Genomic DNA, 24865 nt, shown 5'->3' with positions numbered 1-24865 from the left:
AATTTGCATAAAAACTGAAGTGTAAAAATGGCAATTCACTGTTTTAGGGGCTAGACCTTTTCTTGGCTCTGAGCAGTTGCCAGGCAACCAGGAAGTTACTGGTTCTGGCCAAGAAATAGTCCAGCACACGTGGACAGCATGGATGTATAAAGAGAACTGAATACAGTGTCAGAGGTGGGGCCCTGTTCATTCCTATGAAAGTTGCTCAGTGGCGCATGAAGCCAAAAACGTTCAACTTCTTCCGTATTACTTCCGTATCTGTGGGGCACATAGAGCAAGCTGTTTCCGGTTTAGCCCTCTGGGTATTGAATGGGGATAAAACAATTCAATTGTGTTGCTCTTCTAGACTTTCAGAGTGTGATTGGACCGAACGGGTCAAATTTTGATAGTGAAAGTCATTTCGCAGGGGTTGTGACACTCAAAAAAATTATCTGCTGACTTCCAGACGTCTCTTTCACAAGTCTATGGTAAAAAGTCTTTTTGGGCCCAATAGCATCATGTGATGTTGAAATTACAGGGTTTGGCCGCTATGTCAAATTGGCTTCAAAGCCCTGTGCTGTTCCTTGGGGCTTGGTGGACAGAGCAAGGCTAGCTATTCCCCTATTTCCAGTCTTTTTGCTACGCTAAGCTAAACAACTGCTGTCATAATTAAGGGGCAGATATTAGAGTGGTACCAATCCTCTCATCAAGCTCTCTACCAGAAAACGAATAAGCGTACTTCCCAAATTGTTGAACTAATCCTTTAATAGAAGACTTGAGTCCACATATTCTTTTGGAAAAGTGAGTAGTGTGATGTGTGATACTGCTGCTTCCTCTCGGGTAACACAGACTTTATGGTTTCAAGGTTCTCTTCAAGGAAAACCAGCTTTCATACTTCCTTGGTCTGGCTTAGCAGGATCCAAATGCTAATGCCGGTTTTTGCACATTAGTCTCTAAACATTAATCTCAGACACATTTGTATGTCGGTCCTTTGGGTTGAGCAAGAGATGTTGGAGAGTGTGTGATTGTGTGCAAGGTTGTGCTTGCGTGGGCTGGATGTGCTGTTTGGGGACAGGTCCAAGCATGGAGTCACCTTTTTCCCCATGGTTGTCACCACTCACTTCAGCACTTCTCACACATGTCTGCCCTGTTATGTCCAACCTGCCATTGCCTCTTCTGATTCATGCACTCTGCTCACCACCTTTCATTTAACATTACACTGTAGGTGTAGAGCAACAACTTTAAAAAGAGAAGAAAGAAGAAGGGAAACTCTTTGAAACTACTGCTCTTCTCCAAAGACCTGTATCTTTTCCATGCAAATGAGAGACAAGTTTACATTAGCGTCGGCAGTAATAGCATTAATGACAACTATTGGCAACATTCGCATTTGGCATAGCTCCATCACTGGGCCGGTCTCCAGCGGGTCAGCCTCCAGATGTGTCGGAGACAGTTTACGACCGTGCCACGGAACGACTTTCTTTACCTCGCTTGCATGCTCGTGTACTGCACTGTTTAGGGTGATTAATGTCCAGGCTACTTGCTCCTAACGAGAGCTGGGCAGCTTGTTAAAGGGAAAAACATGCAGGACACTTAAAGAGCTGCAAATTAAGGGTGCGGTGGAATATTGTTGGTAGTTGTGGGGTATTTTCGGATGAAGAAATGGAGTGACTGCAGGAGGAGGAATGGTTTGAAAGGCTGAGACGTACAGTACAGCCGATACACTATATCACATTAGGCACACTCTTAATGTACTGTACTGTGCATGTTTATGGATTTAACATGTTGTGAGGAATACAGTTTATCCTGGTGGGATAATATAATAGTTTTTCAGCATTTTAATTCTTGTTTTGTCTTGCCAATGAGCTGTTTGTTTACACACAGTCAGAGGGAAAACTGCATATTGTTTGTTTACTTTTCTTTACGCACACCATATCAAAGGGGAGTGGTGTCACAATTCCTATGTATGATAAAATTTCATCTAGCTGTTGAGTTGTATAGTTTTAAAAAGTGTTAAATACATATACCATTACATTAAACACAGTAGCTACTGTATATAACATCTTCAGCAGCACCTGGCAGTTGATAGCTACCTGGAAACAGTTGTTAGGACTGTATCACAGGACGTTTTATGGTTTGAGTTGGTGTAACCTGTTTAACTTGGCCATAATTGTCAAACCTGTCAGACTTCTCGTGACAGCTGCCATTCAGAGCAGAACTCAATTACAACTGCCACAATGAACATGACTACTAACAATTTTAGTAAACGCCATTTTTTTCTTTGTGATTGATACCTGAAAATATCTCATACATAATAACCCAGAAAAGGCTTTGCCAGTTTGGAAAGCATGGAAATTGGGACAAACCGCACTAAATCAATTTAGTTTTCCATCATAATTCATAACACAATTTGCTTTTACATCTACACATTCATATTAATAGTGAGAAACTTTTCTTTAACACCTAATCAGAGTGTCTAAAACCCTGAAAAAGAGTAGTAACACATTACTGCAATAAAATGTAATGTAAGGCGGGTCCAGTGCATCCATTACTGTAGGTCAGGAAATGATTCTTGAGTTATGGGAGTGAAATATTTCAGCAGGTCTAAATAGCAGTGTAATGCTCTGAAGTGTACACACACTGATTTTGCAGGTGTTCATACAAGTTTATTTTGTTCATCTCAGGGTCAAACATTGAAAATCTACCATATACACATGAGTTGGCAATATGGACTAAATCTGAAGGCAGTAATCCACGTTGTGATTAAATAGCGGAGACTATGTTGTTGTAATGTGGCTTTCTGATTCTGACAGTGTGGAGAAATATTGTTTTGTGGGAATAAAGTTTGCTTCAGCACACCACACACATGCATGTGTATATTTCAAGTGTTTAGTCTACATCTGTGTTTGTTTTACAGCGTGTGTTAGGAAAGTTGTGATTGTTGCTGTCAGGGGAAAATGACTTATGCTGAATATTAGTCATTTTTATGCTGATTGCGCAGATATAGATATACACTAAATCATCCATTTTGCAAAATAAATAATATGAATGTGAGAAAACAATTACGCTCAGCAGTCACCACCATAATCAAGTCTATCCATAAAGTCTAGTTAGTGTCATACGTTTACCCAAACCACTGGTTTTGGAAATATTAGCCTATAACAATACTACATACACTGAAAGCCACACCATGCAGGAGTTTGACCATGATAAGTTACAAGCATCTAACTGACTAACCGACTGTTGGACTCTGTCGTGTGATAAAAACTGTGTGGCCACCATGAGACTAAGAGTGCACATCATTATATTTGTAGTAAAACATAGTCACTAAATGTTTATATTGGGTGAAAATGTAAGTGTTTATAAATGGACTGAGTAGGTTTTGTTGGCTTTCACTGTACTGAAATTATCCCTCTTATAAACCACATTTGATCATGTGCCATATTGGCTATAATTCAGGCCTATTGGATTGTAACGTGCTTACGAATACCTTTTGAGATTTTGACAGGGCTTACAGCTAGATCCTCCAATAATGACTGGATCTTCCACCATATGACGTGCTGGAACATTTGTGTCATCCTGATGTTTGCATGTTTATCGCATGTGTAACATTACACTAATATAGTTTTCATTGTTGTGTCTGGATTAATCTGCACGCTTTCTGCCTCCACAATCAAACACACGGCTGAGGTTGGTGAGTTGAGTGTTACAGACAGGCACTGGCTCGAGCTGCCTTCATGTTGTCCTGGTGTGACCTCAGCGTCTTGGCCACATGGTTGCCTTAAAAAAAAGGGGGGGGGGAGTACTTTACTCTCTCATAACATTTTTTTTCTCTTTGTCTTTTGCTCTCTGTCTCCTTGTTTATTCTCTAACCACAGCTTTTCCTCAGGGAATCGTTTAGAGAGAGTGAAAAAGTGCTTTGGGGGTGGATGAGAGAGACTGAGGGGAAGGGTTGTTGAGACAGAGAGAGGAATAACAGTATGGATGCTGTGAACATCCTCTTTCTTGTTCCCACCATAAAGTTCCCCAATATTTTTAGATCACATGGGGATCAGAGGTGCTGCAGAAAATTATGCTGCCATGCATATGATACCATATGTAATTGTTTAAAGAGTATAGCATGACATAGCAGGCTACACACCGTGACTGATGGGACACACAACAGCACATTATAATGTGATAGATCACATGCCTTAAATCTGTAGGGGAGTAGTTTCAGAGGGAGGAAAATGTACACACACACACACACACACACACAGACATGCTCATATCTGAGAACTGGCTAATGTCAATATTACTGTCACTGTGATGTTGACATCTGTTTAAAGGTACAGTGTGTAAGATTTAGTGGCATCTAGTGGTGAGGTTACAGATTGCAACCAACTGAATACCCGTCAACTCTCTCTTTCCAGTGTGTAGGAGAACCTGCTGTGGCCGCAAAACTCGCGAAAAACGAAAAAAAGCACTCTAGAGCCAGTGTCTCTCCTAAGCTAATAAAAACATGATTCTTATTTTCAGGTGATTATACGCTAATTAAAACATACTTATTAAAATTATATTCCATTTCTGCCAAGTCTGTTCCACTAGATGCCACTAAATTCTACACACTGCACCTTTAAGAGAAGAAGTATTTTGCTCAGGAGCATTTTATATTTTCATAGCTCAGCTTTTCCCTGCTAGCTTGAAGAGTGAAATTGATCACACTTCAGCTATAGGTTTAAGTACAATTATAAATAGTTACAATTTTGATTAATTGATACCTTGTTTTGTCCATAATATGTCAGACAATAGTGACGACTTATATATTTCACACTTTCCCAGAGCCAAGCTGACATCTCTTAATTGTTTATTTCGTCCAAGCAACTGCCTAAACCCAATGATATGTAATTTATATTGATATAAAGAAGGGAAAGGAAGCATTTGATAAGCTTGGAGCAGCAAATGTTTTGCTTGTTGCTTGATATGGGACTTGAGCATTTAATCAGTTTGTACTGGTTGAAAATTTGATTCTCTAATTTTCTAATTGTTTAATGGACTAGTCATTTCAGCACTAGTTACAGGTGATTCAGTCTAATTTACCAGTCCCAGTAGGAGTGTTGGTGTGCTGCTTCAGGGGTTAATATTTCAGAGGTGATGGAGTTGTTTTCCTGTGATCCAGATCCAGCATGTGTGCAGCATCCGTTCCACAGCTTGCCTCCAATCCATGTGCGTAGGGCTGGAGTAAAAAGCCCACATAGGGGATCCTTTGTTTAGGAGAGTCTAGGCATGGAAGATAATTTACAAGCCGCTAAGGTCCTCACGCCATTGGCTGATGAGGCTCTGTCTGCTTCTGCGAAAGGCATCCCGTATGTGTGTGTGTCTATACGTCTGTGTGTGTGCGGCGGGTGTGCGCACGTCTGCTGTAGCAGCGCTTTGCTACAGAGGCTCACAGTCGCCCTAGTCATGACACCCAGGAGCTTGCCCTGCGCACGGCTACTGTAGCCAGCGTTTCTTTTGAGGCTGAAGGAGGCAAAGCAAGATGGCCACCAATACCTTTTAGGGTTATGCTGCCTAAACTAGAGGGGCTTCCTCCGAGGACAGACAAAGTAAACGCAACATTTGCCCCAGGGTCTATTGTCTCGCTGCAGATGGGTCAGCTACAGTGGAGCTCATCTAGAGGTTATCCTCCGTTGTCTCTCTCTCTCTCACCCTGGATTTAGCTGATTGGAGCGCTTTATTTGGAAGCTGATGTTATTGTTCCTAGTGAATCACTGAGGACCCGGGCTTCTGTGTTTGAGTGTTTGGCTTGTCTTTTCCAGGTGGGTTTAAAGGATGTGACAACAAAGTCAGCAACAAAGAGGTCAGTTTCCACGGTAACAGACACCCCTCTTCTTTTTCCCCCGTCGCATGTCTTTTTTAGCCGCTGTAGTTTTATAAAGAACCCCTTTGCTTCCCCTTTTTTTTTCTTGCAGTGTTTTGAACAGCCATATTTCTGCACCTGCTGTTTCCTGACTGTGCTCAGCAGAGAAGTGGAGTGCTTGTAAGCCTTGGGTCGTAACTTGTAATTTGGCAGGCTTTACTCGTTTGGCTGCAGTAGTAATGGTGTTATTATTGTGCGGTTTGTAGAAAAGGTCCTCCTGTTACTGATGCGGTCTTAATCTGTATAATTTTATAGTTGATTAAGCTGTGATTCATGCTGATGTATTGTGAGCCAGTTCTTTCAAGTTTCCTTTGTCACAGTTTTGCTTTTTGTGTAGTGTGTTGACTTTCGTGACGTTGAGACAGGAAACGCTCACTCTATGAATGAGGGAAATTCTCACATGCTCAGAGAAACACACATAAACCACTACTTACACTCTCAGCCAGGAAGGAAGCGTGTTTTTTTCAGCATATCGTTGTAAGAGCAGCGTGAGGTGTAAACCCTAACAATGTGTGATTTCTGCACAAGTGAACAAGAGCGACACAACTGAAAGTAAAACAGAATTCATTTCATCAAAGTCTAGCACGCACTTTTCTGTCAGAGTAGTGGCAGTTGAAGCGTTTGAATTCAGGTGTGTATGTATGTGTACATGTTTAAATGTATATGTGAGTGTGTTTGTGTGTTGAATTGAGAACGGATACACACTCCGAACCTCCTCGGAGACCCATCTCTCTCTGGAGACAGAGAATTGTTAGGATTCAAGCGGCGGTCACACTTCTGTTGCTAGGGTAGGTCTCTGAACGTGTGTTTGTGTGTAAAGCACTCACCCTTAGATACTCTAGTGAATGTTTTGTTGATCTTTAAAGCTTTGGACAGTCAGGCGCAGGACTTGGGTACATGTGTGTCTCGGAGAAAAGAAGAAGACTGTGTTTGCACTTGAAACAGTACAGTACCGTGTGAGTGACTTCGGGCGCCTCGAGGCAGACACGACAGACACAGCACAAAGACATAGCCCTAACTCATCACAGACCCCGCTCTCTCCAGAGACCCGGTGGCTAAGTGAGAGCACATGACTCTGCATTTACGTCCTGCATTAGGCTTTTTGTTATCACAAGGTTAAATGTAACATAATTAAAAACAGGGGCTGTACTTTGATGTCAGCTTTGGATCATGAACACTTGGATGCACAAATGGATGCACAATCAGGCACACGCATACACATGCACAGGGACACGCGTGTGTCTGGTGCAGTGCTGGAAGCCAGCCAGTGTTGCTTTGTCATTGAAAGCAGTTTATTGTGACAGATACACTGCCTTTTAACCCTCTCTCTCTCTCTCTTTCTCTCGCTCGCTCGCTCTGTGTTCCCCATCTTTTTTTGCTCTTTTTCTCCCTCTCTCATTTGAATGTCGCGGTGGCCAATTTCCACATGCTGTGTGGAGCGGGTGTCTCACCCTGTTGCATTGGCAGCTTCGGTATTGCCTCAGCCTTTGCTCCAACTATCTGTTGCATCAGCAGCGTTTCTAATGGCTCGGTCCCAACTGCTGTGGAGAGTGCAGTGGACTGGAGAGAAAGCGTGATGGATCAGAAAGAGATCAGGGAATACCACATCACTTAAAAGATTTGGTAATAAATCGGCTCCACCTTATTAATCATGTCTGGTCTCAACATTTTATGTCCATTTGTTCTCTTCTTGCAAAGTCAAACAACCTCTACTTAAAGAAAAAATCCAACACACAACACCTTAATAGTGTTTTAATAAACAGCTTTTGGCAATGTGTTTTGCATTCCTGTGCGTAACTGGCCAAGAACATACACAAAGTGGTGTCATGTTTAAATATTTCCAACACAGCTACAATGGAGTTAAATATGAGAAACATTTTTCAGCAATCTCAACCATCAGTGGGAAACACGTCTATCTAGAACAGCATGTTTCATCAGTCAGACAGACTGTAAAAAAATCATTGCAGAAGAGGTAGAGATAAAACTTTTTTCCACTGACACTGGCTTAAATTGTCTGGAATATTTAGGGGTCCCTATTGTATCTGTTAGGATTATTCTTGTGCCCTAAAAATATCTGAGTCTGAGAAACCAAAACAACTACAGTTCCCAAACTTGACTGATAGGTTGGAAATCGCACCCACTACTCCGACAAAAAAATATATACCAAGTGGCCAGATGCTATAACAAAAGACTTTATGTTTTGGCATATAATCTCTGAACTGTCAGCCACAAATACAAAATTATTTTTTTCCTGGATTCAGTGGGTCCAGAAGAATCTCCCATTTGCACCTAGATAGATTTTCCCCCATTTTGAATTTTGCCCAAATTCATTTTTTTGCTAATCCTCCTACAAATTTTGAGCAATCGGCATGTGGCACATAGCATATCTGTCAGAAAAAAGTACTTCAGATTTTTGATATTCCATATCCTTTTGAAATTATACAATTTTAAACCTCATCTTTAAGTTAAATTTTACATAAATGCTCATAAATCAAAATTGGCTATTGTACCTAACTTGGTGCACAGTCCTGGGATATTCTGCCACTAGGGGGCACCACTAATGCAAAAAGCTTAATTAGCTGCATGGATTTGAGTGAAAATTTTTCCATGTTCTACTGTTATGTTCAATTCATTGTATAAAGTTTGGTGATGATTCGTGAAAAGGGGAGTGATTTATAAGTGTGAACTCACGTATTCATCAGTATTGCAGTCAGAACTTCCAAAAATCATTTAAAGTTCACTGTAGGACCTAGAGAGATGAAATTATTTCAGCACTTCCACTGATGTGTGATAAAAGTTTGCCTCACTGCAACCTATGATCAGTTCAGAAGTCAGTCACTCTATATTTGTCAAAATATGCAAAATCAGTTAACATCTATATCTCCACAAGTCTTCATTCAAATTCTACCAAAATTGACACAGACAATCTCTAGATGGTAGATATCAAGTGTTTTAAAATGGTGTTGAGATCGGTCAAACAGTGAGTACGCAGTTATATTCAATATCTTTCTGTAATTTGTACTGTATGCACAACATTTTCTCTCTTGCTCAGTGTTGGATCACACGTCACCAAAATATTTGACAGTGCATCCAAAACCAGCAGAATGATGTTTCAGAATTTTCTCACCAACATTTTCACTGTTGTAAGCGTTTTCAATTTAAATAGACAAAAGTACCCCAGTCTGGCACATGTGATGTCATCGCCTCAAGTTGTAAGAGGGTGTGTGGAAAGCAATGTCTCCCCAGTGGCGCAGTTGTCACCTTCTCTGGGGACACAAAGGTCTCTGGTTCGAGTCCCAGGGTGTCCCAGGTAAATAATTTGCTGGAATAACCATTGCCAGAATCTCCAAAGTCAGAATCAGATCAGATTCTTATCTTCTGATCTGATTCTGACCTTGACCCACCCTCCACAAAATCTTCCAGTTCTTGGTCTGTGTCTCATCATTTCAGTTTGCATTCATGAAAACCATATTTCATTAACAATTAAATAAGAAACAAGCATCCAGATTCTCCCAATCTGCTTGGACCTCAATCATTGCTGTTTGCAGCTATAGTTTACATGTTGCTTTTTTACTCTGTTTGCTTGACTTAAAATCATTTTCACTCTCTCTTTTGCCACCACAAATGTAATCAGACACTAAATGCAACAAAATTCACAAGGACATCTTGTTTCTTAAATCTTCTTATCAGAAGTCTAGGTTGAACCCAGCCAAAAAAAAACACATTTCAGCAATTGATAACGAAGTAAATGCACTGATGTTACAAACTGGTGATAATATGATGTATATATAACAATCATGAAATGTTGCTTAAAGAAGCACAGCTTTGATTCTTCAGCCCAAACTAAAATGTATGTTGTACACAATACATATTATTAAATACATATTATGTCCTCGTTTTAAATATTTGTGAAGAACTTCTCTCTGGCTTTAGAGCTTCCCACAGCACAGTAACAGATCTCTTGAAGCTGAAGGTAACTAATAACCTTCTTTAAACAACCGATGCAGGAGATTGCTCAGTATTAATCCTCTTAGACCTCTGCGCTGCCTCCAACAACTTTAATTTTCCAACTTCAATTGAGTGCTTGTAGCTGTGCATGAGTACAATTTTTCCTGCTTCACATCCTACTTTTCAATGCCTTTATCATCAAGAATGACAGTTAGGGCTTCTGCTCAGCAGCCGTCACATGTAGGATGTCATTCTTTCACTCTACTAGCCTCTTTGTACTTGTGCCAAACTCAACCCACTGTTTTCATGTTATCAAGTCCCATCTATACCCACCTCACTCAAAATTTATCTATTTCTATTTTACTTTTTATCCCTTCTTTCAGTTTCTTAATACTGTATACTGTAAAACAATATATTCTACTATCCTTGATTTTTTCACTTTTGATAGAAATAGAAGGGACACAATTGAACAGAGCACATGTAACTGATAAACTCAAGTGTTTTGTGTTTGGTCTGTGGGTTCGTAGGAATCTGGTTTATATTGAAGTGCTGATGCTGCTTTCTCTTTATCTGTCAGCTTGAAGTGCACATCCCCTGCTGTAAAATGCATTAAAACAGTGGCGGTGGTAGAGTTTAATGGGTGTTGTGCAGTTATGCTACTTCATTAGAGGGAACATGGGGTGTCTCTCTCTCTCTCTCTCTCTCTCTCTCTCTCTCTCTCTCTCTCTCTCTCTCTCGCTCTCTCTCTCTCTCTCTCTCTCTCTCTCTCTCTCTCTATCTCTGTCTGTCTCACACACACACACACACACATATAAAGTACACACAGATCACAGTAATGCACACACATCCTCCAGCTCCTGCAAACGACTTTGAGATCCTTTTGTCAGCTGAGTCTTGGCACATGATGCAGTGTTTTTTATCTTTGTCACGCTGCAACATTTTTAATCAGTCTTCCACTGCTGAAGGCTTTAGTTCTGAATGTGATGCAGGGTTAAATCATAACATGAGAAGCAGCTTGACATGACTTCAGCTGATCATATGCTCACTCAAGATGACGAGGAATAAAGGACGCTTTTACATACTTACAGAGAGACTGTATATAGGCTAGATTTAGTACATCAGAGGGGGCTTATCTCTGTGCTCTGTAACATGTAAACTACAATATTCACTACAGTAGCAAGACCTTCATCAAAGCATTGTTAAAACTGCCTTTACTTTCTCTGTTTTCCAAAATTCTAATTTCTTTTTGCATATGATTGTCTGTACCTAGACAGTGTACAGTACAGTAGACAGTGTGGCAGTACATAATCAACATGGCTAGAACCAATCAATATGTCAATACTGTGGACCTTTGGATTGTCATAGCTCTGCTGGCAGTTAGAATCTGTCTTAGCTGAAGGGTCAAGCTGCACTGAAACTCCACTGTGGATAGGACCCCAAGTGGATTAATCACTCACTTAACAATGCACAGGGGTTAACATGGCAGGGCAGCTGTGTGAATAATCACATGTGCTTGCACACACATGCATGCATGCCCAGGAACACACCCACAAAACCCTGTACAAACATAACATGTACATGCACGTTGTCTACATGCCCTCAGTGACCCACCGGTAGTGACGCAATCATGAACTGTGCGTGACTCCAAATGTTTACTTGTTGGCTCTCGGCTACCTGGGGGTCTGCGGATCTCAACACTCCACAGCTCAGGCAGGAATGTAGTCCTGATTGAAGCCTCGGCCGTGAACTAACGCGGTTTAACTTTTTATTAGCTTTGTTTAGAGATCCGTTTCTGCAAGATTTATAGAGAGCAGATTCTTTGTTTTCACATGCCATAATATTTTCCACAGCCTCGATAGTGGCTGCAACAGATGCTCATGCCATGCTGGGAGGCAATCTGTTGTGCTGTGTGCCGTGACTGTTTAGAACAAGCTGAATCACTGTATACCGCCAGAGCTTGTTGAGTCACCTCTCTCTCCTTGTTTCTCTCTCTCTGTCTCTCTGTCTCAGGTGGTTCCAGAAAGTGGGTCGGTAAATGGCAAAGGCAAGGCACAGATGGATGACACCCACATGGCAGCAGAGGAGGATGAGGGGGAGGAAGGCCACATACCTCATACACAAGCTCCCCCCATTACCCACTTGCTCACCCACAACCTGGCCTCGGACCAACGGCCAGCACTTATTAAAAGAGAGCCTGGGCTGGAGCTGACCAGCATTGCACTTCACCAACACGTATGCTCTTCTGTGACTTTTCAGAATGGTTCTGCTGAGAACCTGACAAAACCCAATGGTGCTAAAATGACTACGGGGTCACAGTCTGATCTAAAGTCTGCATATCAAAGGACTATGATGGCATCAGAGTCTCAAAGGACTATAATAGCTGCCATCCCTAAAGACTGCTCTGAGAATGGACCCAAGACTCCTCCAGATGACATGTCAGTTCCACTAAAGAAGATCAAACTGGAGGAGCCGTGGGTGTGGATCACTGAACAGGCCACCACAAAGCTGAGTGATGAGGATGAGGTCTGCGAAGACTCGCTATCCACGCTGGCGGCTGTGGTGTGTCTGTCTGTCACAGAGAGGAAGGGACTGGAGGAGAAACTTTGCAGCTCACGTTCTTCCATTCTTTGCTCCATCAAAACTGAACCACCAGATTTGCACTTTGTTAAAAAAGAGCCAGAGGACTTGAAGAGTGACTTGTGTCAGAAAAGCACTCCTGTTAGCCTGCAAAGGACTCCCCAGACTATCAAAAGTGAACCTCCTCCAAATGTCTTGCTACCAAGTGTGCAGTCTTTGGCAGAGAGGAGAAATCTTAGTTTTGATCAGGCTATTGCTATTGAGGCCTTGACTCAACTGGCAGCTATACCTCAAAGCATCCCAGGGTCCAATAAAGCTGAAAGTAAGTGTGAACATCCCATTTCTGCGGCTGCCCCGCTTACAACCTCCAATACAAATACACCCCTGCAAGAAGCCAAACCCACAGCAGCTATCCGCTACAACAAAGTCTCGGTCATCAGCTCACCACTTCACCAGACGTCAGTCATACGCCCTCCTGTGGCCAGACAAGGGAATGTCATCCAGTGCTCCCAGGGGCCGAGCCCCAGCACAAAGCTGTCTCTGCAGGACCTCTTAGAGGCCAGCTCAGACAGTGATAGAAGACCCTTTAGGAGGACAGAACAGGGCTTTGGCTCTCATGTCATCAAGTCGGAATGCAGCTATAAAGATCCCAGTGACATAAAGTTCAGTAAAGATCATGAGCGGTTGTTCGGGGAGGACAGAGAGAGGGTTGTTAAAATGAGAAACAGAGATGAGGAGGAGGTGGCAGCTCAACTGGCAGACCTGGCCTTCATCATCCAGTCCAGACACAACCTGCAGTCGGAGAACAATCCTCCAAAAGGAATGCCTGTATCAGCCATCAAATACAACTATAACTCACAGCTACCCCCCATTCAGAAAAAGACCCTCACAAAGAAAACAAAAGCAACCCCTTCCAAGCCCAGGAAGAAGAAGATAAGTGATGGACTACAAGAGGGAATCAACCGCAGGACCCCCCTCTCAAAACGCATGCCAAATGGAGAGACGCACCACAGGAGCAGAGGCCAGAAGACCCTACCGCAGGGGAAATCAGGTCTTCCCCACAAGAGGAACCTGTTCCTGCCTCAGGCTCAAATTGACCTGAAGAGATACTTAGCTGAAGCTCAGGAGGAAGAGAGGCAACTCATCTATCACAGTCACGCAAACAACACAGCCCTCTTAGGGCCGCAGACTCAGAACTACGGCACTCTCACAAGGGTCAACCACACTCTTGGTCAAGAGAACCAGCCATGGTCCCTTTCAAATGGTCCACTCCACCACCACAATCCATGCAATGGTCATGCTGCAGGACCGGGGCAGGAGTGTGAAAGGCGTTTGTTTACTCAGGTAGCGCAGCATGGTGCTGATCCTAACCCCAGCCCAGCCAATACTGCTTTCCTCAGCCACACCACTGGGTATCCCGGTATGGCTAATGGCTTCTCGGGGGCACGGCAGTCCCCTCCTCCAAGTCAGCAGGGCTACTACAAGCTGGAGAGGTCTGGACCCATTACTGTCCTGTCCACGTCTACTGATGCGGATCCGGGCCACTCTGCGGAGTCAACTCCATCCAAGAACAGCGTCAACAGCTTTCTGGAGTCTCCTATGAGTTTTCTGGACACCCCTACCAAGAACCTGCTCAATACACCTTCCAAAAAACTGGCCGATCTTCCATCCTGTCAATGCATGGGTGAGTTGGTGCTACTTAAGATTTTTTTAGAACAACACTAGTCTGTATTTCCTAACTTGGTATCACATTTGTTTGATTCCACTTTGTGACTAAATCAGACCTGAAAATTTGCTTTCAAGTAATATGCAGTTGACCTCAAACAGGCTTTCACTTTCTGTCTCTCTCTGATGTACACACACACACACACACATACAATAGCTGTGTCCTGATTCAAGGGCCAATTCAAGCAAAAGAAGGCTGCATTTCTCGGCCATATTTGGAGGAGCCTTTGGGATGCTTTCTTGACCCGTTACAGTGTATTTGGCCTTGAAATGTGGACTTCCATGGTGGTGGCTCCTGAACTGAGATACTACTGCATTTTACTATGTACATCACACTTATATTGATCTGACTCCCTTATCCAGAATGTCTGTAAACATCAGAACAATCAAACCTTTGGCTTTCTAGTTATGAAACTATTGTCTGAAACATTATGGTCAACATGCTATTTTGAAGGACAATTCTCCACCCAGTAAAGTTGCTGCGATATCTAATAGGTGTTGATTTGTTTTCACAGACCAAATCATTGAAAAGGAGGAAGGCCCTTACTATACTCACCTTGGGGCAGGACCTAGTGTCGCTGCAGTGAGGGAACTGATGGAGAACAGGTAGAGTGACTACTAACACCTCTCTTTTTTTGCTAGTCAACCACAGGCTTGGTGGAATCGGGCGGGGTTACAACCAAAGAGTCTGTCATTAAAAGGAAGCATTGCTGAGCTAGCGCAACACGTGCACCCTCTGTCTCAGCTACACACATGTACACACAACACATACACAGCATGTTGAAACAGGAAACCCCCCCAGAGCTGAGACGGGGGGCCCATAAACCAAGATGACAGTCAGTTTAAAACAACTTGAGGTTGACAGTCCATCTGATAGCCACATTTAACTGAAAAAATAACTCTACAGTCAATGAGTTTTTCAATAAAAAAATAATCTTTTAATCTAAGGAATTCAGTATTTGTTGTTATTACAACTGTTAGGCATGCACACAAGCCATTGCTGACTGTATCCTTTCTTGTTGCTGTGTACTTGCAGTGTTGAACTGATTACTAACTGATTACTACAGTCTGAATTTTATTGGTTGCAGGTGTGAGCACAAATGTTAGATTTGTCAATGCTGGAGGCTTTGTGTATTGTCAGTTGCGCTCAGGTTTGAGTAGTAATGTATGTTGCCTAATATGTATTGTCAGTGATATGTGTGCTATGGTGTATAATACACATTTCTGATAAAAGCTGCTCTTACATGTGTTTGGGTGTCACAGGTATGGTGCCAAAGGAAATGCAGTAAGGTTGGAAGTTGTTGTTTACACTGGGAAGGAAGGAAAGAGCTCCCAGGGGTGTCCGATAGCTAAATGGGTATGTGGCTGGTGTTTGTGTCCATGTTAGTATCTTCAATGTCTTGAATATGTCTGCTGTATATTAATGCATTGCTGTGGATTTCATTTCATAGTGTATTTAGGGGCAGAGAACAAAGTCACTCAGATTCTTATCCTAACTTCAACCCTTACCTAACCATAGTCATCTTGAACTGTAAGCTAAACATAACTTCATCCCTAAACTTAGACATTAGGGATTGTACCATTTTAAACAATTGCCCTACATCCAACATTGCAGTTTTGGTCGGCTCATCACAGCTCTTTAACCATAACCCTAGTAGGATCCATAATTTTGTGATATCAATGTGTTAGAGTGCTCTGTGTGTGTGTGCACACTATCATCTGACAGGTGATCCGGCGTAGCAGCGAAGAGGAGAAGCTGCTATGTTTGGTCCGCCAGAGGCCAGGGCACCACTGTGACTCTGCTGTGTTGGTCATTCTCATCCTGGCATGGGAGGGAATCCACCGGCCGGTGGCAGACCATCTCTACCGGGAGCTCACAGATACCCTCTTTAAATACGGCTCCCCCACCAGCCGCCGCTGCGCCCTCAATGAAGAGTGAGTGCTTCTTCCTTTGCCTTGTATTGATGCTAATTCTTCCAGTTTTGTCCATTTCTTTATGTTCCTTCCTCCACTCCGTGCCTACAGTCGTACGTGTGCGTGCCAGGGTTTGGACCCGGACACCTGTGGAGCTTCATTTTCCTTTGGCTGCTCCTGGAGTATGTACTTCAATGGCTGTAAGTTTGCCCGCAGCAAAGTGCCCCGCAAGTTCCGCCTGATTGGAGACTACCGGGAGGAGGTGAGGGAGTGGTCAACTTCCAGAAATCCTAGAGGAAATCATCGATTTCTCTTTGTCTTATTTTGTTTACATTTGTGAGAGGATATTTGGTCAATAATCCAAGTGCTAGATTATGTCACCATGTGTGGTTTCTCTGTACTTTGTATGGCATAAGTTCTGTTGTTTTTCTACATTTTACTTTTACTCTCTACATTTGCCACCTAGTGGCAAATGTTGGATATGACAATCACACCTGTAGGCAGGCCTAGAAAAGGACGATTCTTTTGTAAATTCATCCATAATCTTCCCTCTGTCTCTCACCTCTAGGAGGAGAAAATAGAGAACAATCTTCAGAGTCTTGCCACTGACCTCGCACCACTCTACAAGAGACTGGCTCCTGAAGCCTTCCAAAACCAGGTATGAGAAATTAAACAGCTGCCATATTTACCACTCATAGTCCTGAGCTCTCTCAGTCTAGTATTCATAGAATTGATTTGAAGATGCTTCTCTATGTCTTCAAATTGCTGCACACCCTCACTTCAGATTACATTGATGACTTCTTCACAGTTTATGATCTCACTGACTCTAACATTAGTTGTCTCTCCATCACTGAAGATTTGAGAATGTACACACAGAAAACTTGAACTATAACAAGCTTTTACTTTTACTGTATCTCACAGTATTTATCAGCATTTATTATTAATTGTATTTAGATTTTTAAATATATTTTGTATTGATTTGCATATGCTTTTTTTTTCATTGAGCATCTGTCTTAATTTTTCATCTTTTGTTAAGTTTATTGCATCTGTTCGCATGTATGTGTTTAAATATAAATAATTTATAATGATAATTTTTCTGTTTTTGTTGCCTGTTCTTCTTGTCAATGCTGAATCTATTATTAGTCACCACCACTAACCAAACTCCTCCCATGTCTTTTCACCTCTGCTAGGTGGAAAATGAGGAGGCAGGTGGAGACTGCCGGCTGGGCCGGAGGGAGGGACGTCCTTTTTCAGGAGTCACAGCCTGTGTGGATTTCTGTGCTCACGCTCACAAGGACACTCAAAACATGAATAATGGCAGCACTGTAGTAAGCAAGCTACGAGTGTGACACTATGCTATCTAATTCTATATCGTGTGACTTAACGCTCAACCCAACCTCTTTCAAATGTCATTGGTTCTAGTTTTGGTTCAGTCTCTTGAGGTATTGATTGGATATGGCCCCACTGTTTGGTTAAACAGTTTGCCTTTTGTTTGTGTCCTTTTTCAGGTTTGCACTTTAACCAAGGAAGATAACCGTGCAGTCCGCAACATACCAGAAGATGAGCAGCTCCACGTTCTGCCACTATACAAGATCTCTGACAGGGATGAGTTTGGTCAGGTTGAAGGACAGTGGGCCAAGATGCAAAGTGGTGCTCTACAAGTTCTATCTTCTTTTCCCCGAGAGGTGAGTGAACAGGAAAGCAACTTTTGCAACTTTCTAACTCAAACGTCAACGCAAAAAAAAAAAAGCACCGATTATGTCTCTTTAAATAATTGATTTTTTGTACTTATCAGGTGCGTCTACTGGCTGAGCCAGTGAAATCAGCCCGTAAGATAAGGCAAGAAGCTCGTCTGAAAGCTCAAGCAGAGCGGCTTGAGAAGAAGCTTGGACTGACCCCTCTCACTCCTGCGAAAATGAAAAGTGAAACCCCCAACAAAGGTTGTAAATCCAATTCTCTGATCATGTTTGTCTGTTTTATTAAGTAATTAATTGAGGTCGGAAAGCATACTTTTTTTTGCTTATCATATACATGTATTTTCTACATTCGAAACAGAGCCACAGGCCTATTACAGCTCTTACAAACTACCACCCAGACCTGCCAGCGTTGGAAGGTACCTACCGGAGAGGAACCAACCCAGCACTTACAGCCAGAGCACCAGCAGCTATCCTACTCCGGGTGCAGGGGTCACCCCACAGAGGGAGATCATCTCCCCCAACCACCACGGCCTGCCTGGCCTCCAGTTTGGACAGAATGGTTTATCTCTCACTTATAAGACAATGAGTGATGCCATGAATGGTGATTCTCCAGCATCTGGTGACCAGAGTGTTCCCAAAAATCAGTTTGGGCACCCATTTGAACGTATACCTCCACATAATGCCCTTAGTGACTACCCCCACACTTTTAAAACTGAGCCCAACGAGGTGCACTGCTCTCCTCTGCGGAGACCCTCCCCCAGTGGGAGTGCTCCTCCTCCCTCCTCCTTCTCCCCCAGACCTACCTCTGAGGGCCTCTTCAGCAGGCTCAATGGACTCCACAGGGCTGCAGGAGATGTCGGCGCAGAGGTCAGGGGCCACGGCCTCGCTCCGCTCTCATCTCTCCCCCTTCCCCCACAAACGACCCCCGTTGAACCAGAGGAAGTTAAGCAGGAAGAGGTGTGGTCAGACAGCGAGCACAACTTCCTGGACCATGATATAGGCGGAGTAGCCGTGGCACCCTCACACGGCTCCATCCTGATAGAATGTGCACGGCGGGAGCTCCACGCCACCACCCCTATCCTCAGGCCGAACCGGAGCCACCCCACGCGCATCTCCCTGGTCTTCTACCAGCACAAGTCCCTGAATGAGCCAGGCCACGGGATGGCTATGTGGGATGCTAAAATGGCCAAGCGGGAACGGGACAGGGAGGAGGAGGCGGAGAGATTAAGGATGGAGGATAGTCTGAGCAAAGGGGTGGGGAAGAATGGCAACGGAGGTGTGGAGCTAGAGGGGGAAACAGGGGAGGAGGCAGAAGAGATGAGGAGGAGGATGAATGTTCCCACACGTCAAGCATGGACTCTTCCGAGGGATGGTGTCATCACCGTGTCCCCTTACGCTCTTACCCAAGTGACGGGCCCCTACAATCGCTGGACTTAATCAACATGTTTTACACACACACACACACACACACACACACACACACACACACACATACACACACACACACACAGAAAACTCCTACACCCTGTGCTTCTGCCTTACCTCAGTCAACTTCAAACTGCTACTCTCATTTTTATGTCGTTTTCATTGTGCTTTTCTAATATCTCTTTGTTCACTTTGTCCTCCTTCGTCTCTGCCTTCGAAGTGATGAGGAAGACCAAAGTTTGTTGGCTTTTTAACTGTGAGTTTTCGGTGTTGGTTTTTATTGTAAAGAGATGGTGCTTTGAAGCATTTTAAAGATGTTGTTAAACTGGTTTTATATACATGATTAAGAACAAAAAAGATGTGATTATTTATTCTGATCATAACGATTTCTATTTAATTCCTGGTGTAAGCCTGTTTACTGCAAGATTTCTATGATAACCTGCATTATGTGTTGACGCTCAGAATTTATGTTGTACAGTAGGACTATGCTCTTTATTTCAGCCAGTAGTTCTCTTTTCATGAGATGAATCTTATTGGCTTTTACATTGGTGCCATTCTCACTGTAACCTTTTGTTAAGCAAACGCATACATTACATAATGTAGAAAACAAGACTAATATCATGCATATATTTACTACAGATTGTCACATGTAGCATCGTGCTTTTCCTTCTGCTGCCTCTGACTTCTGCTGGCAGTCGATGAATGAAATGTACTTCTTTGGTTTGTTGTTTTGTTTATTTTTCTCCACGTCTGGATGGTTTGTCTTTTATTCACAGATTATGTATGGCATATTAAGAAGCACTTTTTTATTTTCCTAAACTTAACTTGAAAAGGTCCCAATCCATAGGCCTAAATATGTATGTACAGATAGAGATATATAAAGCCTCTTTCACACATAGTTCCCGGTAAATTATTGGGATAACCTTTCAGGCACCGCTAGTGATTTTCGCTATTCACACACGCAGCTGCATTCAGGAACATTTCCGTCTTGCGCCTTTTCACACATGCTATGGTAATGCCGGAATAGATAGGGCAAGGGATAGTCCAACAGATGGCGGTTAATGCAACACTTATAGATGCCAACCGCCATAAAAATCAACAGAAGAAGAAGGTGATAAGGTGGCAAGGCCGGATGTACGTGTATGCAGCGGAAGGCATGTCCAGTTTCCAGCCATTTTTGGAGAAAAAAAGAGCTTGTTTTCAAACAAAAGAACTTATTCTATTGCTTATCGTATTGCTTGTTAGTCATCAAATCACCCGCGAAAACATTGGCAAGGCAACTAGTCGCGGATTCAAATGCATCATTAGCAGAGTCTTGTGATTGGTGCTCGCTTCACGTGAAAGCATCTTTCGTCAGACGGACGTAACCCTTTACATGCTTGTCCCTGCGATGTTACTGCTTTCATTCACAACACAGCCGTACTGGCATTTTCCCTGAAGGTGGGAAAGATACAGATTTCCCTGAAATTCGATCCCTGCTCCCATTTAAACACATGACCCCATACAGGAAATGTTCCTGAACATTTCAGGGATAGACTGCATGTGTGAAAGGGGCTTATGACAGTTTAGCATGAACCCTGTTTTATTTCACAGTATTTCTGCTTTTTTTTTTTTTTTTTTTTTTGGATTGAAAATGGCACACATATCTAAGGAAGTTCACTCTCATTAAAAACTCAAGCATAGCATAATAAGCATAATGAGGAATCATAAAATGCTGCAACAATAAAGTGTTCATCATTGTTGGCACTTACTTGATGTTCACCTTCTGAAAAAAATGAATCAAAAAAATTCAGAGGGCACAAACACTTGATCATAGGATTACGAAAAATCTGACTTACTGTACATGTTCATGGTGCTAATGAGATCTCTGTTATTTTCTTTACAGAAATCACATGTCAGATGTGTCAACTGAATATTGCCAGTTTTTTATGTCCATACTCTTGAGTACAAAACTGTGTTAGTTAATGCTGAATCATCCAGCTATTTCTTCTCTTGCCTCCTCTCTGCTTTTGTTGGAAAACCACTCATAAACAGTCATCGGATCCCACTCAAACTTTTGCCTAAGACGATTTCGGGTGCTCGACCCTTGTGAAGCCTTTGTTTACAGATAGCTTTTCTTACAGGGTCTGAATAAGGGGGGTTGTTGTCAACTCCTGGTGAATCAGGATTTTATTTTTTATTACCCACGAAAGAGAAGCTCTTCATTTTAAGAACTCACCAGTGAAATTTCAGCACAAAGACCTTTCACTGATATTCACACTAACACTGGTGGTATAACATTTTCTTTGAGAAAACGTATTGGTTATTTTTACACTTTAACTTCCTTTTGGTGCTAATAGGACAAGATGTCAAGGTCGATTCATTGACTCAAACTGGTTTTATACTGAACGGTGATGGTATGGTGCTCTTTGGAAACTCAGCACACACTGATCTTGTATATACTTCAACACAAAGGTAGTTTTATCATTTCTTTGGATGATTACTGACTGACAACAGACTGGATTGCTGCAGTATCTCACCTTTGATCATGATGTTTCTCAAGTACCAGTAAAATGCAAATTATTGTTCATTTAGAGTCGAAAAGTCTTCCACAGATAACCAAACTCTCCGACAATTCTCAAATGGTTAGTTGGGAAAATCACAACATACACAGAAAATGAAATGAATGTAAACCGTTTTAAATCAGTTGATTTAGAAATAACATTTTGAATATCGCAAAACAAAGCTACAGTTGTAAATGTGTCTTTTGATTCATTGTGGAGACGTTCTCGGTCCACATTACGCAAGTACATTGAAAGTCTTTTTTTATCAATGAGGAACTAACAACTAGCACCAGCATTCAAAAATCTGAAAAAAAAACTTTTATTAGTAGAAAATGTGTAAATATGTATGTGAACCATATTGTTTTACTGTACTGTTAATGGTGTTTAGATAATGGATGATCTTGCTTATTTTGAAACTGAATTACTGTACGTTGCTGAAAGTATATCCAGTTTAGACTTGAGAAGAGACTAAATTTAGCATTCCTTTTACGGATGGCTGATCTCTTTCGGGATTGTGAAATAAAGTCATATTTATATTTTGGACCTGATCATGATATTTTCTGTTCTGTTTTGTTGTGTGTGTATGTGTGTGTGTGTGTAATGAAGTGATGCCTGAATGTGTATACAACTTAAAAATGGCACCTTTGACAGAAGCGTTTATTTCGGTTATATAGCTGTTATAAGACTATTAGTGGGCTTTTACTCTCTTTATAACAACATGAAGCAGGCAGATCCATTTTTAGCCAAAGAGAAAACATTTTATGGGTTAATTTCAGTAAATGGCTCTCTGAATTTCCCACACTAGCAGCTGACTCACTGCTGTGGAATTTCAGTTTAGTAACTTAGACTTTGTCCTCTTAAAGTTTAGCGATGACTCACTGCATGTTTTTGTACAGTTTGTCTCCAGAGCTAATAATATGATTTTTTTTTTCTCTCTCAAATGACATGAAAAACAAACTGACTCAGTGAAATGACGAACTTCTAATTTCAAAAAAAGTCACAAGTGCTTTTGGAGCTTGGTCATGTGTAAATAAAATCCAGATAGCCGCCAAAACTTGATTGGATATGTAGAATCAATAATTCATTTATTGGTGTGCAGTGAAGTTTGCCTTGCATAAGTCTGGCATTTTAAAATGAACATACTTGTTATGCTCAAATGCCTGATACTAAAATAATTTGGAAATGACACCTTACCTCACCCTATTAGTTCAACTGTGTCATCAGAATAGACAAGGACGCAATGTGACAGTTGAGTATTTGCACCAATGGTACCCTAGAGTATAAGACCTCAGAGCCAAACATCCCGAGGGCACAGCTGTCGAAATAGCACCTGGCAGCAGCACTGCAGGGATTTGTCTCTGTTTAGTGGGACTGAACAACCAACAGAAATGAAGTAGGAGAAACATGACAACATGAGAACATGAGACATCAGATTAGATTTGAATGTATATGCGCGCTTACTGTATCTGCCATTCTTTAAACGTTCATAAATTCATCCTGCACAGTCAGACAGTCAGGTTCAAGGTCATCTATGTATTTTGTCTGAATCACTGCCGACCTCAGGAGTTAACAACACAGCACCATGAGATATATTTTAGCTCAATATGCTTAGTTTGCACGGCCAGATTAACCTGATAATCCTGAGCAGCCGCTTTCCCTGCAAACATCTCTGCTATGTGCATTCAATATGTCGACAGTACTGTAGAGGACCCCTTTAATCAAAGATAACACAGTTCGAATGAGTGTTGAGAAATCTGATAGATACATATATTTTTATTTAATGCATCAAAATTACTATATGTAGTTTACATCTTTGTGTGATTTGTATGTTATAGACACGAATTATCTCACTGAGCATCCTAGTGTTTCTGCATACGTACTGTATATTTACATATAATTTTCTCTTGTGTGCATGTGTATCACGTATGTTGTTGATTATGCATTTCCAGTGGTAGAAAGTAATTAAGCACTCAAATACTGTGCTTAAGTACAATTTTGAGGTACTTGAATATTTCCATTCTATACTACTTTTTACTTCCACTCTACTACATGTCAAAGGGAAATATTATACTTTCTACTTCACTACATTTATTTGACAGCTTTACTTACTACATATTTTTCAGATTCAGATTTGACACAATGGATAATATAACAAGCTTTTGAAATACAACATATTGTTAAAGATTAAACTAGTGGTTTCCAACCTTTTTGGCTATTGACGTCTTACAAAAAGCAGTGTGTAGTTGGGGTCACATTTCAGACGTCTATGAGTTTTTAACAGCTCCACCAAACTGATTTTTCCACTATTCCAAAAAAAGTCCAAAAACTGAAAACAGATTTGTGTATCACAACTTTGTTTTGACTTAAAAAGCAGTCATCACTTTATGTTGTGGTCGAGCCATGTAATTTCCAGTACAGAGGCCCCTATGATTTTGGTCATTTGATCCTTTTTTGGTCTACTTACAAAAACACAATCATTAGACTAGTGTTTTATCTATCTGCACGCATATTGCTTCTGGTGCTTGTGATTTAATCTGCAGGATTCCCCTGGGAAAGGCACAGCGCTCTGTAGCATTTTGAACATCAAAGTATTGAAGGATAGGCTCACAATGTTTAAAGTCTGTCTTAAAACAACAGTCAGGTGCTCATATGAACACTGAAAGAGGTTTTCCTCACTGTAATCATTTCTCCTGTTCATACTGGCTATTAAAAGATCCCCTTCAAATGCACAAATTCAATGTAAGTAATGGGGGACAAAATTATCAGTCATTTTGCGCAAAAATGCATTTTAAAATTTATCTGAAGCTTATACGAGGCTACAGCAGTCCAACTTAAACATATCAAGAGGATATTTGCCGCATTTACAGTCTTTTTAGCATCAAATTCCCTCTTTGTGTTTTCCTGTTTAGCTGCGGTGGAAGTATAGTAACAAAGAGGGATTTTGGCACTAAAAAACTGAAACATTGAAAGATATCTACTTGATTTGACTAATATGGATGGCTGAAGCTTCATATTGGCTTCAGATAAATTTCTAAATACATTTTTGCACAGAAGGAGGCTTGTGGATTTTCGCCCCCATCACTTTCATTGTAAGTGCATCATGAAGGGATCTTCAGTATGAAGAGGAGGGATGATTACAGCAAAAAAACAACAAAAAAAAC

The 24865-nt window shown here is 41.7% G+C and overlaps 1 protein-coding gene across 3 annotated transcripts in view; it reads left to right on the top strand.

Moving 5' to 3' along the window:
- The window catches only part of tet1 (tet methylcytosine dioxygenase 1), a 35229-nt gene extending 12989 nt beyond the window's left edge, over window positions 1-22240 (top strand). For all 3 annotated transcript variants that reach the window (XM_042432894.1, XM_042432892.1, XM_042432893.1), the window contains exons 3-12: window positions 11834-14084; window positions 14641-14731; window positions 15389-15482; window positions 15852-16060; window positions 16151-16301; window positions 16608-16697; window positions 17230-17367; window positions 17548-17724; window positions 17835-17979; window positions 18095-22240. In XM_042432894.1, the coding sequence (XP_042288828.1) occupies window positions 11834-14084; window positions 14641-14731; window positions 15389-15482; window positions 15852-16060; window positions 16151-16301; window positions 16608-16697; window positions 17230-17367; window positions 17548-17724; window positions 17835-17979; window positions 18095-19173 (4425 nt within the window). In that variant the 3' untranslated portion in view covers window positions 19174-22240. The remainder of the gene's footprint in view (window positions 1-11833; window positions 14085-14640; window positions 14732-15388; window positions 15483-15851; window positions 16061-16150; window positions 16302-16607; window positions 16698-17229; window positions 17368-17547; window positions 17725-17834; window positions 17980-18094) is intronic.
- The last annotated feature ends 2625 nt before the right edge of the window (window positions 22241-24865 follow it).

The sequence above is a fragment of the Thunnus maccoyii genome, chromosome 14 (assembly GCF_910596095.1).
Source record: "Thunnus maccoyii chromosome 14, fThuMac1.1, whole genome shotgun sequence".
Lineage (NCBI taxonomy): Eukaryota > Metazoa > Chordata > Actinopteri > Scombriformes > Scombridae > Thunnus > Thunnus maccoyii.
This window is presented reverse-complemented; position numbering and strand designations above follow the sequence as displayed.